Here is a 16,721-nt window from a genome sequence, read left to right as displayed (position 1 = left end):
TTCGCCTTGCCAACACGAGGACCTCAGCGCTTGGCCACGGGCTGGATCGTGTCCCCTCAAAAGCCATCTGTTGAAGCCCTGACCGCCGGCACCTCAGATGTGGCTGAATTTGGACACAAGGCTTTCGAGAGGTGATTAAGTTAAAATGGGTCGTTAGCGTGGGACACAACCCAATACGACTGGTGTCTTTAGAAGAGGAGGAAATCAGGACACAGACACACAGAGAGATGACCCTGTGAGGACACAGGCAGGAGGCGGCATCTACAAGCCGAGAGAGGCCTCGGGAGAACCAGCCCTGCCAACACCTTGACCTTGGACCTGCAGCCTCCAGACCGTGACGAACAAATCCTGCTGTTTCAGCCCCAGTCTGTGGTGCTCTGTTACGGCAGCCCAAGTAGTATTAGCCTCTCACTACACAGCGTCAGGATGAACCACCACTGACGAAGGCCAGGAAGAGACGCAGAAAAGACTGTGGACTGGGGCCCGGCCCATCCCTGACTTCTGGAAATGTCTTAAGTTTCCCTGCGTATTTCAGAACTCAGTGTGATCTGAGGTTTTCTGCTGTCTGCAGCGGACAGCATCCCTACTGATGCCCAAGGTTTCAAACCGTCACAGCTCTGTGCCTTATCTCCTCCTGGTTTAAACAAGAGCTCCTTCCCACTTCCTGCCACCCAGGACTGACCCCCGACACACACACTCCACCCCTCCCCACTGCCACCCCCTGCTCAGGCTCCCCCCCTGCCCAGCTGCCCTCCTTCTCCCCGGTCTCCCGGGACCACCCGATCCTCAGGGCATGCCTCACAGGCTCTCAGCACGGCACTCTGCAAACAGAGCGGCCCAGCAAACATCTGAATGACATACCCTCTGGACTTTCCTCCTGTGGTCTCCTCCCCACGTGAATGGGAACCAGATGAGATGAGGCCACCGCCTCTGCTCTACGCACAGATTCCATCAGACTGTGGATCATGGCCTCCCCCTCGACGGGGGAAATTGCCTTTTGGAGACAGAAAAACCTACTCTCGGTGTCATAAACTGAGCCTTTAAATTCTGGTCACCCCTGCCTGCTCAGGTCATCTCAGTTTCCCCCAAACTGCTGCTGGAGCGAGACTCACAACCAAGGCTCTAGTTTTTCTTTTTTCGCCACCCTCCCTTCAATCACGTGTCTGAGACCCTAGTGAAAACTCTAGTCAAAAGAGGACTAGAGTGGGGCTTCCCTGGTGGCGCAGTGGTTGAGAGTCCGCCTGCCGATGCAGGGGACGCGGGTTCGTGCCCCGGTCCGGGAGGATCCCACATGACGCGGAGCGGCTGGGCCCGTGAGCCATGGCCGCTGAGCCTGCGCGTCCGGAGCCTGTGCTCTGCAACGGGAGAGGCCCCAACAGTGAGAGGCCCGCGTAACGCAAAAAAAAAAAAAAAAAGAGGACTAGAGTTACAAATGGGGAAAAGCAAGATGGCAGGTGAGAAACTAAGGAGAGAAACCACTGCTTATACTTAAACCACAATTCAATTCAATTCAAACCTGTTATCAGCAGACACACAAAAACCAAAAAAAAAAAACCCCAAATACTCTCATAACCTTGATGATATCCATTTTTGAAAAGCAGCTTCTTCTGGGACTTCCCAGAAAGAAAGATTAAAAATAAATCTCCTTTTACAATGAAATAACACAAAACCCTACCCTGGAACCTGGAAGGTTTGATCACAGGCCCACCATGCGACAGCTCCAGAAGCTTCCAGGCTGTGCACAGGCCCCAACGAGACGCGTCACCTTCTCACTTTTCTCTACCTCTCACTGGGTGACCACTGGTCAGGGCATCTTTATTTCCCATTTGAACGTTACTTCTGAGAGCCAGCTAAGACACTCCCCGGCCCCAGAACACTCGGTGAGGTCTCCCCGCTCGCAGCCTTGGATGGTTCTTTCCTAGGGACACCAAGGACGCCGAGCACAGACCCCTTAGAAGGAGGAGAGCGAGGGGGACAGACAGACGGCGCTGTGAGCGTCTAAGGAGGGAAAGATCTCGCTGGTTGGGGAAGACGGGCAGATGGGGCCCGGGGTCGGCTCCGGTGAGTGGACAGGCCCCAGGCCAGCAGCTGCAGTGACCACCCCCCAACAGGCTGACTTTCAGAGGGACACGTGTCATGGGGGATGTCACACTAGGACCACTGCAGGTTCACCGCCTGCACTGAGAAGGGTCGCCCTGCTCAGTTACTCTGATACCGAAAACGTGCTCCGTTCCAGCCCCGAGCGCTCGGTGTCTGTGTCCCACAGGGCGGCTCTCGTTGCCTGCCCCTGAAAACACTATCAAACCACCTTAATGGGCATTATGGAAAAGGCTAGTCCGAATTAGAGCCATTTAGAAAATAAATACCTTTTACTTGCATATAAATGTTTCCCTTTCAAGTAATGAACCATTATTCTAGGCAGAGGTTCAAAGGGCCTATTGAACAAGCGACAGGGTCGTCAGCACATCCATCTGCAGGTAGAACGCACGGGTTGGTGCTTCATAACGTGCCTGCCCCGGCAGCCTGGCCGCGGGCGGGCTGAGGCTCGGGTGACAGCACGCATGCGCTCCGCAGACCCTTCTTCCACGGGGCAGGGCGCCCAGCTGAGGGGTCATTCCTGGCAACTCTGCAGCTCCTGCCTGGCTTACAGGGGAGCCTCGGTCTCAGACGGGCTGAGCCCTGGCCATCTGTTGGGTGGGGTCAGGAAACACAACGCACGTCCACACTAGCTGAGACCAGGACGTCTCAGACCTGGCGCTTCGGACACTTGGGGCTGGATCACCCTTCGCTGCTGGGGGTGGCGGTCCCATGCATCGTACCACGTACAGCAGCATCCCTGGTCCCTGCTCACCAGATGTCAGCAGCCCCCCGCCTCTGCGTAACAACCACAGTGCTTCCAGACACGGCCACGTGTCCGCTGGGGAAGAGCCGCACCACGTGGGGATGTCCTAGAACTTTTTTAAACAGCTGGTGCCTGGGTCCTACAGGTATTTCCCAAAGTTCCCCAAGCGAGTCTAGGTTTTCCAGACACCACCTCTGGCCCCAGTCCTAGATCCAGAAAGACCAATTCTGTCGATCCACAGCTTCCATTAGAAGAAAAGATTCTGTGACTAAAAGTTCTGAAAAACACTGCCTTAAAGACATAATGTGGGGCTTCCCTGGTGGCACAGTGGTTGAGAGTCTGCCTGCCGATGCAGGGGACGCGGGTTCGTGCCCCGGTCCCGGAAGATCCCACGTGCCACGGAGCGGCTGGGCCCGTGAGCCATGGCCGCAGAGCCTGTGCGTCCGGAGCCTGTGCTCCGCAACAGGAGAGGCCACAGCAGTGAGAGGCCCGCGTACCGCCAAAAAAAAAAAAGACATAATGTGCTCCAGAGCCCAGGTTGAATTCCAGTTTGATGAGCTGCTACTTGAGATACATCACATCACCCTTTATGGTCCTCAACAGCTCCTTGAACCTGGACTTCAGGCCTGAGTTGACCTGTGATTCTGTCCTCCCCTTTCTATTCTTGCCGTCCTAGAATCAACTCGGCTAACACCCCACACCGGCAGGGCCACAGCCCCCAGCCACCTTCACCGCGGCGAGCACCTACCAGGGCCAGGCACCCAGGGCGCGTAGCTGGGCCTGGAGCGGAGGCACAGGGAAAGGCCTGGAGAAGGCGTGGGGTGACCAGCAGGCGGACTCCAGGCTGGAGGACACCGTGTGCAAAGGCTGAGGCTGCCTGAGGAAGGGTCGGGGCCAGAGCACAGGGTCCCGGTGCTGGGCGGTGGGGACAGTGGCAGGAGAGGCAGGCGGCGGCCGTGAAAACCCGCCAACCAGGCCCAACTCCGCCCTGAAGGCCAGGGAGCACAGCAAAGACTGAGCAGGGAGTCAGAAGAGCCAGTCGGCTACGACTTAGGACAAAAGCACTGGGATCTGAGGCAAGGGGGGTGGAGGAGATCAGAGACCAGAGGACACGGCCAGTCCTGCTGGCGATGGAACACGCAGGCCTGGGGCCTTGGGGAGATACGAGGCACAGGCAGAGCTCTGGGGCCGCCCTCCTCAGGCTGTGTGCTGGAACTCAGCTGTTACGGGCTGAACTGTGTCCCCTCACCACCACCCCAAAAAGACTCTCCTGTGTTGAAGTTCTGACCCCCAGCACCTCAGATGTGACTATTTGGGGATGGGCCCTTACAGGGGTAATTCACTCAAAATGAGGGCACTGAGGTAGACCCTGATTGAAGAGGGCTGTCCTTGTAAGGGCGGGATGAGGACACAGACACAGGGGGACGACCGTGTGAGGACACAGGGAACAGGTGGTGTCTACAAGCCCAGGGGAGGGGCCTCGGAGGAAGCAGCCCCGCTGCCACCTTGATCTTGGACCTCCAGCCCCCAGACCGTGAGGGACTGAATGTGTGTTCCCTTAGCCGCCCCGTCTGTGGGGCTTGTTTCTCGGCCCATAAGGAGCTAAGACACCCGGGAATGACCTTAACGGGTGAGCGACGAAAAGGACTCTCGCAGGAGACCAGGAGGAGAGCAGCTAGGAGACAGACGGGAAATCCGGGCGGCGCACCCGTCCTGAGAGAGCTGAGGACTGAAGGGTCACCGCTAAGGCCACAGACAGGTCGCCTGACGTCCCTGAAGCCGTCTGCGGATCTGGTATCACCAGCCTGACTCGGCTGTGGCATGAGACCTCGAGGCCCGGGTGCGGCGGGGACCAGGCAGCACTGGCACCTCCCAAGGGCAGACACGTCGAGAGGGACAGGCCCTCGGTCAGAAGCCCTGGGAAGGGCCACAGCCATAGTTTTCAAGGGCGGAGGATGGATGGAAGGGCTGGGGGACCCTGAGGACACGGCGTGGACAGCTGGGCGTGAGCGCTGCTCCCCTGCGCCCACCCCCCCGGACGGTGAGCACAGACCTCCCCAGGTGTGTTCACCTCTGTGCCCCATGCCTCAGCTCCCACCTCACACCACGCCCAGAACCCTCCAGCTGACACTGGTCTCAGCTGTACCAGGAGCTCCTTCTCTGGGCACAGACGAGCTTCTGCCCACCTGGGTCACTACCCAGGGCGGAGCAAGGCCTGCCACGGAGCAGATGTCACGAGAGCAGAAGCAGGGGCAGGTCAACACAGGCGGTGGGGAGGGGCTGTACGTAACTGTCTTCAAAACGTAGGGCAGCAGCTGTGTTCACAGCAGCACTGTCACAAGCACCTCAAGGAGGGAGCCATCCGAGTGTCCACTGACGGATGATGGACAAACAAAAGTGGTATAAACACAATGGAATATTACTGTTCAGTCTTAAAAAGGAAGGAAATCCTGACACGGGCTACAGCGTGGATGAACCGTGAGGACATGATGCTCAGTGAACTATGCCGGTCACAAAGGACAAAAAATGGTCTCACTTATAGGAGGGGTTGAAAGTAGTCAAGCTCACAGAGACAGAAACTAGACGGTGGGGGCCGGGGGCCGGGGTGGGGGAGAAGGGGAGCTAGTGCTTAATGGGGACAGAGGTTCAGTTCGGGAAGATGAGGAAGTTCTGGAAAGGATGGAGGTGATGGTTGCACGACACTGAGAACGTACTTAATGCCGCTGAGCTGTGCACCTACAAATGGTTAAAATGGTCAGTTTTACGTTATGTATACTTTACCACAGTTACACAGAAATTTTTTAAGTTGGACAAAAACTTTGTGTTTGCTGCAAATGCTCGTGTATACCCATTTGGGAACAGTGGCGTTCCTCAGGATGAAGCAACCAAGGGTGCCCAATTTGTAAAGCATCTTTTAAACACACAGAAAAAGCAGCTTTTAATCTAATCTGGGAGGAAACAGTCTGTAGTGCAGATTGTGGGGCTGAGTGTCTAACATCCTTAATTTAACATGACCCCTGGGAGGCTTGTGGCTGGTTTACAGCCTTTGCACTTATTCTTTATTTTTTTTAATTTTCAGTTTTGGCCGCATTGGGTCTTCACTGCCGCACGCGGGCTTTCTCTAGTTGCGGCGGGCGGGGGCTACTCTTGGTTACGGTGCGCAGGCTTCTCATTGCGGTGGCTTCTCTTGTTGCGGAGCATGGGCTCTAGGTACCTGGGCTTCAGTAGTTGTGGCACGTGGGCTCAGTAGTTGTGGCTCGTGGGCTCTAGAGCACAGGCTCAGTAGTTGTGGCACAAGGGCTCAGTAGTTGTGGTGCACGGGCTTAGTTGCTCTGTGGCACGTGGGATCTTCCCAGACCAGGGCTCGAACCCGTGTCCCCTGCAATGGCAGGCGGATTCCTCACCACTGCACCACCAGGGAAGCCCTACACTTACTCTTTAAATGATGCTAAGAAATAAAGTGTGACTGTCATGCTAGCAGGATTAAGTGATACAAAGACTGACCCTCTTCCCCACTTTAAAAAAAAAAAAAAAAGGCTGATAAACACTTAACCCGCATTCTTAGGACTTGACATTCCTTCCCACAGGCTCCTGTGACTCAGCTATGGGTTCACTGCTCAGATAAGAAAACTGTCTCATTTCTGGAGCAGGGTTTCCAATGTAAGGAGCCTCCTGCCTCCCTGGTGCCACTGCAGGCCCTAAGCTAACTATACACCCAGAACTAAACCGGTTAGGGCTGTGCCTCTGCAAAACAGGCCCTGCAAAAGTGAGTGATACTTTGACTGCAAGGAACCGAGAAAAAGACACAGCAAAGGAGTGGAGAAGCAGAAGGACGTGAAATGGGGAAGAAGACGCAGAAAGGCACGGGGAACACTTGATGAGCTTTGCGGTGGTGACACCGGCTCTGTGAACAGTGACAGGCAGTGGGGGGCGGTCCCCAGGAGCAGGGCCCAGCTCAGAAGGGCCGCATGTGGCTTAATGCTCTGCGGCTGCCGTCTTGGTCTTGGGAATCGTTTACGAACAAGGGGCCCTGCATCTTCATCTTGCACTGGGGCCCCACAAGTTTCGTGCTGGTCCTGACTAGAAGAAAGGTTTGGGGAGACCAGGAGACCCGCCCTGAGTGGGGCAGGGGCCGAGGCAACACTCTGCTGCGTGTTTCAGCGTCTGCCCAGGGGCTCGCTCCAAGCCCCCTCTGATCCGGAGCTAATGGCTGAGGGCATCTATACCTATTTCCAGAAAAGAAGCCTCAGGAGGGGCGTTCCTGCCAATTCCACACGAAGCTTAAGGGGCCGGGTAAGTTTCATCCTGAGTCTCTGAGAAGAAAAAGAGTCCTTTGTCTAAAGCATTTAAGGGTTAAATCATCAACATTCATTTATCCTCCATTAACTGCCCAAAAGATCCATCTCTAGTCTCTTCCGCGCCCCAGTGAAAAACAGCTACTGCTGCCCCCCACCCCATGGTCTGCAGGGGTCCCCCCGCCCTGGGTAACTGCACCCTGTGCTCTGAAACCCGCCTGTCCTGCCCCAGCTGGACATCGGAATTGCGCCCAGGAATCTGGTGTTGGACAGAGGGGTGCTGGCCTCCGCCTGACCAGGGACCAGGTGAGCAAAAGCCAGTCCGGAGGCGGGAGGGAAGCTGATCTCAGGAGAAACTGATGTGGGTTCCACAAGGGCTCTGAAACAACCCCTGTCCCACTTTCTGGTCTCAGATCCCGGCCTAGGTTTCCTGAGCCATCCCTGCATCTTTCCAGTCAATTTCTTTTCTATTTTTGTGAATTAATGTAATTTGGAATTTGTTTTCATTACTTGCAACCAAACGAGTCCTGAGAAGAGAGGGTTTGACGGCAGGTCATACGGTGCAAGTGACGACCTGAGAGCCCTCGGGCGGTGTTCTATTTCAGCAACGACTTGTTGTAGGGGAAATCCACCTAAATCAGCCCATAACCCTGCCCCCTTTCCCAGAAAGGCAGGCTTGTGACTCTCTAGGCCACTTGTCTCGCGGGGGGGTCAGCCTGTATGTAATGACCAGCGCTGGGTAAACGCTGAGAGAAGCAGAGACCGCAGAGCCAAGTCTGGACCATGGAGGTCAGGGTCAATGCCTCCTACAGACCCAGCAGGGACAACACTCCAGGTGGGCAGGGGCCTCTCTACAGAGCCTGGCCCTTCCCCCGTTTGCACCTGCCCTGAAGGCAGCTCCCTGATGCCTGCGGTCAAGGCTCGGGTTACCCTCGGCCCTGCTTTACAATTCCACTTTCTCTCCGATCCGCTTCCCCCCAGCACAGCTAACCCAGACTTCTAACTTGGTAGACGGTCCTCCATCGAAGGGCACGGACTCAGATGTCTGGCCCACGACCTCGGTGGAGGTGGAGGTGCAAATGACAGAGCACCCCACCCCATCCTGGGGCCCCCACCGGCCAGGAAGCCCCTTTCCTTTTCAGACCCCTGAGCCCTGCGGCCAGAGGCCTGCTCTGTTTTCACATGAGAACTCTGAAAACCAGCCAACCCCTTCAAGGGTCTTTCAGACAAACCCCCTGGAGGTCCACCTTGGCGGGACCCCTCAGGCCACCTGCATTGGGGCGTCACGTCTGAAGGGCACACCCGGCTTCCCACGTCATCAGTTTCTGGGCGAAGGCGAAAGACACCTCGGAACGGCATGGAATTAACCACCCTTCCAGATGTGGCTTATCAGGTCCTCCTCATCTAAGCATTTCTGACCTGACTCGTTCAGCCGGTCCTTACCCCACAGAAGAGGAGGAGAGGAATCTGAGATTTCCAAGTGTCTCCTGGAGGGGAGGGGAGGGAGCCCTGAGCCCACTTTACCCGCGAGGCGCCTGCAGGTGAACGGGTCATAACCCACACCTGCAAAGCTAGAGAGCTCCGCTCTTCTCGTGACACCAGCGCAGGTGCGCTCAGACACTTCTGCTGAGGATTCGGTGGGTAGAGCGGGGACAGACGCACAGCCAGTGCTGGGGGCACTGCGTGCGGACCCGAAGGATGAACAGGGACCAGCAAGTAGAAGGACGGAGAAAAGGGTTCCAGGAAGTGGGCTCAGAGGCAGAGGGAGCAAAGATTAGGGAAACTGCCCGAGAGGTCTGCACAGCCCACCGCGGAAGCCGCAGGTCACAGCACACAGCCACGCCCCTCCTCAGGCAGGAGCAGGACCGTCTCTGATTGGCCAGTAAAGATGAAGAGAAAGGGCAGCCCCCCCCCCGGGGCGGGGCCCCTGGGGCGGAGGCAAGAACACCCTGCAGGGTGAGCAGGTGAGCCATTCTAACCCTACAGCTACGGCTCTGGACACGTCAATGACCCCCAGCCTCCCTGAACTGAACTTTGGACTCGAAGATAACACCACAGCTCGCTGTGCCCAGGGCACTTTTACCTACACTGGGTGCTGGGCACAGGTGAAGCTGGCTGAATGAAGTCAGTTCTAGCCGATGGCTTCCCATCTCAGGGTCCTTTGGCCCTGTGGAAACTTAATTAGCACCCTCCCCTTTTGAGCCAGAGGGCAAGAGAAGATGCTAGAACCCTCCAGGGCCGGTGCTTCTCCAATCAACAGCCCGGCAACAGGGTCAGACCCACTTGCCCAAGGCCTGGTCCGAACCTGCCGGCCAGTGGGATTCTCCATGGCTCCTCCGCAGGCCCCCGCCTCGGGCCAGCGGCCTCCTTCCGGCAGAAGCGGGCCTGGCTTCCCCCCTGCCCGTCTGTGGCCCCAAGCAGGGTCAGCGCCAGCCCTCTCCTCACCCCACAGGCTCTCTCCCTGGGCGCCCCTGTTCCCTACCCATCCCTCGGCTGGCTGAGTTCAGCGTCTCATGGCTATGAGTCACCCCATCCCCGTGCTCCCAGCCACCCTGCACCCTTCAGCCCCAGGCTCCCGCAGGCCACAAGGCCCTGCAGATGCCACTCCCTCTCGGAGGGAAAGGCACACACACCCACCCCCTCCTCTGCCTCTCTCCTCCTCAGGCGTCAGTCTCATCACTGAGGCCAGTCTGTCTGGGCCAGGCTCTCTGTTCTCTCTCATTTCCCATTCTTTCCACTCACTTAACTCAGTTTGTAATTAAAAAGTGATGATGATTAGTTAAGGTGCGCCTCGCTTGTTAGTCCATCAGCTCGGTAGGTGCTGTGCTATTTCCGCCTAGCACTGCATTCCCAACACGAAGCACGAGGCCTGGCCCAGAATCCGCACTCACGTCTGAGAAAGGGAGGAGGGAGGGAAGGAGAGGTTAGGAAAAAACAGAGGAGTGGCCCAGGGCCACACTCAGTGGCGTGATGATTGCCTAACAACTGTTTCTCGGAAGAAAAACAGACCCAGGTGTGCAGTGTTTGCAGATTTCCACGGTGTAAACGCTCTCACCGTGGCCGTGGCCGGCTCCCAGCCGCCAGCCCGCATCCTGAATGTGTGGCCCAGCCGGCTCCCGCACCGGGACTGACATTTGGTGCCCAACGTGTTTTTAAATGACATCAACTTTTGACTCGATCCTGCCTGGGACTGAAGGCCAGAATGAACTGAGACTTGCAAAACAACGCTAAAGACAAGAGGTTTTGCAGCTGGTCCAGAGCAAGAAGGTGAAGGAAAGGTGAGACCTGGGGACGAACGCTGTCCCCCAAAAGATGGAAGAGCTGCTTAGCAACTGTGCAACTTCCGGCGTCTCCATCAGTGAGGACCACACCAGATTCTGTGCTTAGGAGCTCGTCATGAGCAAGTTGAAGCCTGTGAGAAATGCTGTTATACCCACTGACCTAGCATTTATTTCCCTTCCTAGCAATTCATCCTAATGCCTCAATAGAAGCAAATCTGACACCTACAACACCAAATCAAAAAGGTACTGAGATCCTAAAAATATTCGAAGAAAATGTGTTTTTTTCCCTAATATTCCAGGATTATAGAAGTCCTAAATCTACCACAAAACCCAGAAACCATAAAAGATTCACTTGACTCTATCCAAACCAGAAGTTTCTGCGTGACAAAAATACCATGAACAAAATCAAAAGACAAACAACAAACCAGGGAAAACCATTTACAAAACATCCAAAATGCTTCATTTATTTTATGCATAAAGTACTCCTATAAATCAGTAAGAAAATAACGCCCCCCCCAAATATACACACAAGAAGGCAAAGGATGCGAAGAGACAGTCCAAAGAAAAGGAAACACAAATGGCTCAAAAGATTTCAGAGATATTTAACCTCCCTCCTAACAAAGAGAATGCAAATGACAACAACAATTTCTCACATGTCAAACGAGGAGACATTTAAAAGTATGACAACCCCCTGGGTCAGGGAGGGTGTGGGAGTGGGGCCTCACACCTTATGGATGGAAGTGTGAAAGGGCAATAAGATCTCTATGGAGAGCACTTTGACACCATCTGTCCGAATTAAAATGCAGCCCAGTTTGACCCTCCACTTCTAAAAGTTTCATGTGTGGGGGAGTTTCATTATATATTATGTAATAACAAAGACTGGAAACAACCGAAATGCCCCCTTGGAAGGTGACTTGTTAAATTATTACACAGAAAAGAGTGAGGGGCTCCCTGTACTGATACGCACCCATCCCCAACACAGGTGAACAAAAGGTCTGAAACAGTGTATACGAACAGCTTGTGAGAGAAAATATATAAATGAAAATATACTTGGAATATTTCTGGAAGGATACATAAGGAACTGGCAGCCATGGCTGCTTCCAAAGAGGGAAACTGGAGGCAGAGATGGCGAGAAATGTTACTTTTACTGTTTGCTTTTGGTCCCATGTGATGCATTGTCTATTTCAGTAAGTTTCTAAACACAGTCACGCACAAAGATGTTCACTGTTGTGTTGTATATAGTAGACACACGAAATAAAATCACACTAGGATGATCTACCGGTGAGTTATTTCTAAAGATATTCCTATTGTGATGACATTGTAATTATTTTTCACTCTAATTAAATCGTACTGAGTCACTTTAAATAACTTCTAATCTTGAGCCCCAGAAAAAGAATTCAAATTACTTCCTGGGGTATTTAAACAACTCTCAGGTTGCTTACAGGATAAAGGCCAGCAACCTGTGAGAATTCTTGGTGAACAGAAAAAATATTAGAAGACTGGAGATAAACATCTTAAATTTCACGCACAGAAAGAGAGTGTTGCTAACATTGATGGTAGGCAAAATTCTAGGGGTTATTCAAGGAAGTGGAGAGCACTAGAAACCAACAAGGGTTCACTTTGAACACTGCAGGATAAGATAAACCATGCAAATCACCAGGAGGAGTATTTTAAAGTCAGCAGAGTTATGTTAAGCACTGACGATCTTTCTACGCGGCTGGGGATAAGACGCAGAGCAATGAACGGCATTTGGAAGTTGAGGACCAACTTTCTGGTCCACTCAAGGCTGGTGAACTGACTTAAAATCCAAGGCAACACTCAGTGTTAAGACTGCCTTGGACGGCTCAACATTCTTAAGCAAAGGAAATAACAGGTGAAAATGTTTTGAAGACTTTATAGGGCAGCACAAAAGAAAGGTGGTGGCACCGGCACCACCACCACCATCATCATCATCATCATCATCATCATCATTATTACTATTCCGAAGGCATTGCAAATTCCGGTTAACAAATACCAGGGACCAAGGCAAAAAACAGAAACGAAAAAGATCCTAACAGGAGAGATCTAATAACCCCAAACTAGCAAGATGGAACCTACATGGTGCCCCACGTCACATGAGCACAGGCTGAGAAAGCCCTGACATAACGGGATCCCGTCGAGGCCCCGAGGTAGACAGATGACACGTCTACTGAAAGCCTTAATGATCGACTGTAAGCTTCATTAGTGAAGTGTCCAATGTCTTCTCTTCTGATCAGAACACGCAGGCCATGCCTATTGTGTTCTGGGTGCCATGCTTAAGAGATACATATGCCACGTGGACCCAGCAGAATGGTGAATTCTGTCCCGTATGGAAGGACTGAAGAAGCTGGAGATTTCTTAGCCAGGGAAGAAACCAGTCCTTGGGTATCCTCAGGTATCTGAGCACGTATTATATGAAGGAAAAAGAATCATTCGGAGGAGAGAGCTGCACAAACAGGCATGAGATGACCCGAGTTATGTCCACCAAAAAGCACGACTCTCTGCAAGGAAGACTAACCAGCTAACGGGGTTCTGTGCAAGGCACAGCCACGCCGGGGATGCCACCCAGGAGGGGAGAGACTCTTGTCAGTTCCAAGACCCCTTTTAATTATAACAACCTGGGACTCTATCTGCCTTGACAGTTTCACGTGTGTAAACGCTATTATAGCCTGTATACTAGACTATACAATATATGATATAGATATTAATATGTATCTAAAACATATATTTAATATAATGTAATATGTGCCTGGTGGTTCTTCTGTATCCCCCTCCCCATCTAATACCTGAGGAGAGAACTGGCCCTCTATCGCAGGGAGGCACACACCTGCTGAAGGAAGTCTGATGATAAAGACATCGCACGGGGCTTTTGTGAGTGGGAAGATCGCGGCGCTCAGTGGGGGAAGATGGTACAAAAGGCAACTTCTCAGACCCTGAATTTTCATCCACTGACAGAAGGAGAAGCCTGCCACTTCTGCTTCCACTTGCAAGCCAAGCTGACAGGCACCTGACCTCTGGAATCAGCACCCATCACAATATGCATTCCACGTCTGTACATCTGATACAGGATCCAGCGGACACCACCATCAGAGGAGAAAGCCGGCCTCAGTACGAGCCAAAATGTGCTTAAAAAGCTCTTGAAAGCATTGGTTATGGAACAGAACAGTCCTTTATTTAGATCTTATTTGTGCGTGAAAATCAATATGTCCTTTTTAGTCTTTATCTTACAGGCAAATGCGTCTCTACCTATTGCCCCCAAGTGTTCACCTCCCGGACTGCCTTGTCAGCTGTACATAACTGACGCACCCCAAACCATGCTGCACGCCCTCGTGCCATTTTTGACCCCCTCGAGTGCTCACTTGCAATACCTGTCCGGCTCTCCAAGGCGTCTCCATAGCCTGCTTTCAAGAACTGTTCTCTAGTTTTCTACTCCCACCATCCACGGCAGGGTCCCCACCACTGAGACAATGATACTCTGACGCACCTCCTTGGAGGCTAACTTCCAAGTTGGCCTCCCCTGTGACCCCGGAACAGAGCACCCTCTACACACATCTGCCTCTATCTACATCATTCCTCCTGTACTTTAGAAAGAGGGTCAAAGTATCTGACAAGTTGCAAATCCTTACTTTCACAGACATACAAACAGTATTAAAACAGTCACTGTTTTTAAGTTTTCCGTGCTGGTAAACGACAACCAGATATTGACCTCCACGGATGGGAAACAGTCACAGAAACGCCTTGGCAAAGGACAGGCTGACCGGCGGGATCAAGGTGAACCAAGCTAGAAGGATCTCCCCACTAACAGCTAAGCCAGACAGTTCCCGGAGGACAGCTCATTTCTCGCCAGGCTGGTGCAAGCTGAACACAAGGGTTATGATGACGTAAGAGTTTCATCTTACACATCCATGCGGCACAACTGTTCACTAACACACGTTTGGGGCGGGGGGAGATACATGCACATAGATGATTATAAACTGTCAAATTTCAGTCTTGCATTTAAACAAAGCGTTTCAAACTCTGCCCAGAACTGCTCAGAAGTGGGAGAAAGGTCTACATTTACTTTGAAAGGCAAATTAGTTATTTAAAACACAGAAGGGGCACAATAACACAAGTTGTTTGACACACTGGCATACAATCTCTCTTGTATGTTAAGAAATCCAGAAAACTGTAGCTGTCTTAGGCATCGATTTTCTAGTACTGCCCCTTCTCCATCTCTATGACGGCCACATATCTCTGGCAAACACTCCGACTCCATTTCCCAGGATGCAGCACCTCTGCTAGAGGGCCCCCCTGGGCTGGAGCAAGTCAGATGTCCAGGTAAAGCTGGCCAGGATCTGACCTCAACGCCTGGACAAAAGGGCTGCTGTGTGACAGCAGGGGTGGTCCCGAAACGCCACAAATTCTTAGCATCCTTCCTATACTCCAGTGGTGTTCGATACAGTCCCGAGAAGACACCTGAGGGAACACTGGGGTGGCGAAGTCCAACGTGAAATACGCCGACCTCTGGGGAGGACTGAGCTCGGGGAAAGGGAATCTTCGAAAGCTGTTTGCTTCTCTGGCTACAGTTTGAGCTCTTTAGTCAGCTTTAGTCTGTTTCCAAAGCCAGCGCTGGAGGGCTGAGGTGTGCCCAGAAGAACACCTGGGAACAGGAACTATTCTGGCCGAGGCTATTTCTTTGTGGGAGACTTGGGGACAGCTGGCCCGGCAAAGGGCAGAGCCTGGGGCCGGGCTCCAGCGGGCAGACCTTGAGAGGGGCGTCCTCCAGGGCCAGCTGGTGACCCATCAGGCCTTGCCCTCCGCGGGCCACCCCTGCCTGAATGAAGCGACAGCTCGAGGATGGGGAAGGGAAGCTCCAGCCTTTGCAGAGGGAGGGGCGCCCCTTCCGTGTGTGCTTTGGGACAGGAGTTTGGGTGCCAACTCGGAAGGCTAAGGTGCCCCTTGGCGTAGGTAGGCAGGGCCACCGCAGAGGGCTGCTGGAGCCCGGCTTCACACCCGGGCAAACACATCTGTTTGGGGGATGGAAGGACAGCAAGCCCACGTGAGGTGCGAGGACACGCGGGCTCGCACCACTGCGGGGACCCGGGTCTGCACGAGGGCGCGGGGAAGGGCGCGAGGACCGCGGAGGGCACAACGCTCGGGAGCGGGACGCGGGGCCGGGGCAGTCGCGGCCCTTACCTTGCTGACCACGTTTTGTACCAGGCCTGTGCGGAGGCCGTAGTCCCACGCGTGGCAGTCGCAGTTGGAGGCGTTGTCCCCCTTGTCCGGAGGGGACGGCAGGGGCGGCGCGTCGCCCCCTTCCGCGCCGCTGCCGTTGCCGAGGGGGCCCGCCGTCCCCCAGGCGGCGGTGGAGAAGGGGGTGGTCGGGGGGCTGGTCCAGTTGGCCAGGTCGCCGCCGCCCCCCCGGGCCGTGGCCGTGACCCCCGCCGGCTCGGCGCCCTTGCCGTCCCCGCGGCACCAGAAGTTGGGTTGGTCCAAGAGGAAGGAGTCCGAGAACTGGCTGAAGCCGATGAAGAGCGCCGGGATCCAGGTGAGCAGCACAAGGGTCTTCTGGTAGCCGCCGCCCAGGCCCCCGAGAAAGGGCAGCACCGACCCGTCGTAGTCCAGCAACAGGAGGCTCGGGTGCGGGCCGCCGGCGGCGTGCGGGGCGGGCAGCGGCTGGATGTCGCCGCCGCCGCCCGGGCCCGCGCGTCCCCCGAGGGGCGCCGAGGCCGCCGCGTCCCCGGGCGGCAGGGCGCCGTTCTCCTCGGCCGCGGGCGGCAGCCGCCCAGGGACGCCGCCCGCCGCCTCGCGCCGCCGGTCTATCGCCATGGCCCGGGTTCGCGGCGCGCGCAGAGGCGCATAGAGCGCAGCGGAGGCTCCCGCGGGGCCCCGGGCAGAGCGCGCGGGCCCGGCGCCGCCGCCGCCGCCGCCGCCGCCGCCGCCGCCGAGGAGGGCCCGCCGCTCGCAGGGACGCTCGGCTGCCGCGCGCGTCACTGCGCCCCCATGGCCGGCCACCCGCGCCCGGGCTGCGGCCCCGGCGGGCGCCGGGCGGAGGGCGGGCAGAGGCCGCGGCCCTCAGCCGCCGCCGCTCATCGGCTCAGAGGCCCGGGCGCCGGCGGCCGAGCCCGCCGCTCTCCGCGGCTCCGCGCCCGACGCGTGAGGAGGAGGAGCAGCGGCGCCGCGCCTGTGCCTGTGCCTGTGTCGGCCGGCGGGAGCCCTGCGGAGCACGGCGCGGGCGGCTCCGCGCTCCCCGCGCGCCCGGGATGTATTTATCCGACCCCAGCGCCTCCCGGAAGCCGCGAGCTC

The 16,721-nt window shown here is 55.3% G+C and overlaps 1 protein-coding gene across 1 annotated transcript in view; it reads right to left on the bottom strand.

The window, feature by feature from the left end:
• Positions 1–16,335, bottom strand: part of SLC22A23 (solute carrier family 22 member 23) — a 146,024-nt gene extending 129,689 nt beyond the window's left edge. Inside the window, exon 1 of the mRNA XM_082847535.1 lies at positions 15,612–16,335. Coding sequence (XP_082703661.1) covers positions 15,612–16,244 — 633 coding nt within the window. The 5' untranslated portion in view covers positions 16,245–16,335. The remainder of the gene's footprint in view (positions 1–15,611) is intronic.
• Between the last annotated feature and the right edge of the window lie 386 nt (positions 16,336–16,721).

The sequence above is a fragment of the Leucopleurus acutus genome, assembly GCF_964270905.1.
Source record: "Leucopleurus acutus genome assembly, chromosome: 10".
Classification (NCBI taxonomy): Eukaryota; Metazoa; Chordata; class Mammalia; order Artiodactyla; family Delphinidae; genus Leucopleurus; species Leucopleurus acutus.
Note: the sequence above shows the minus strand (reverse complement) of the source record. Positions and strands in the feature narration are given on the sequence as shown.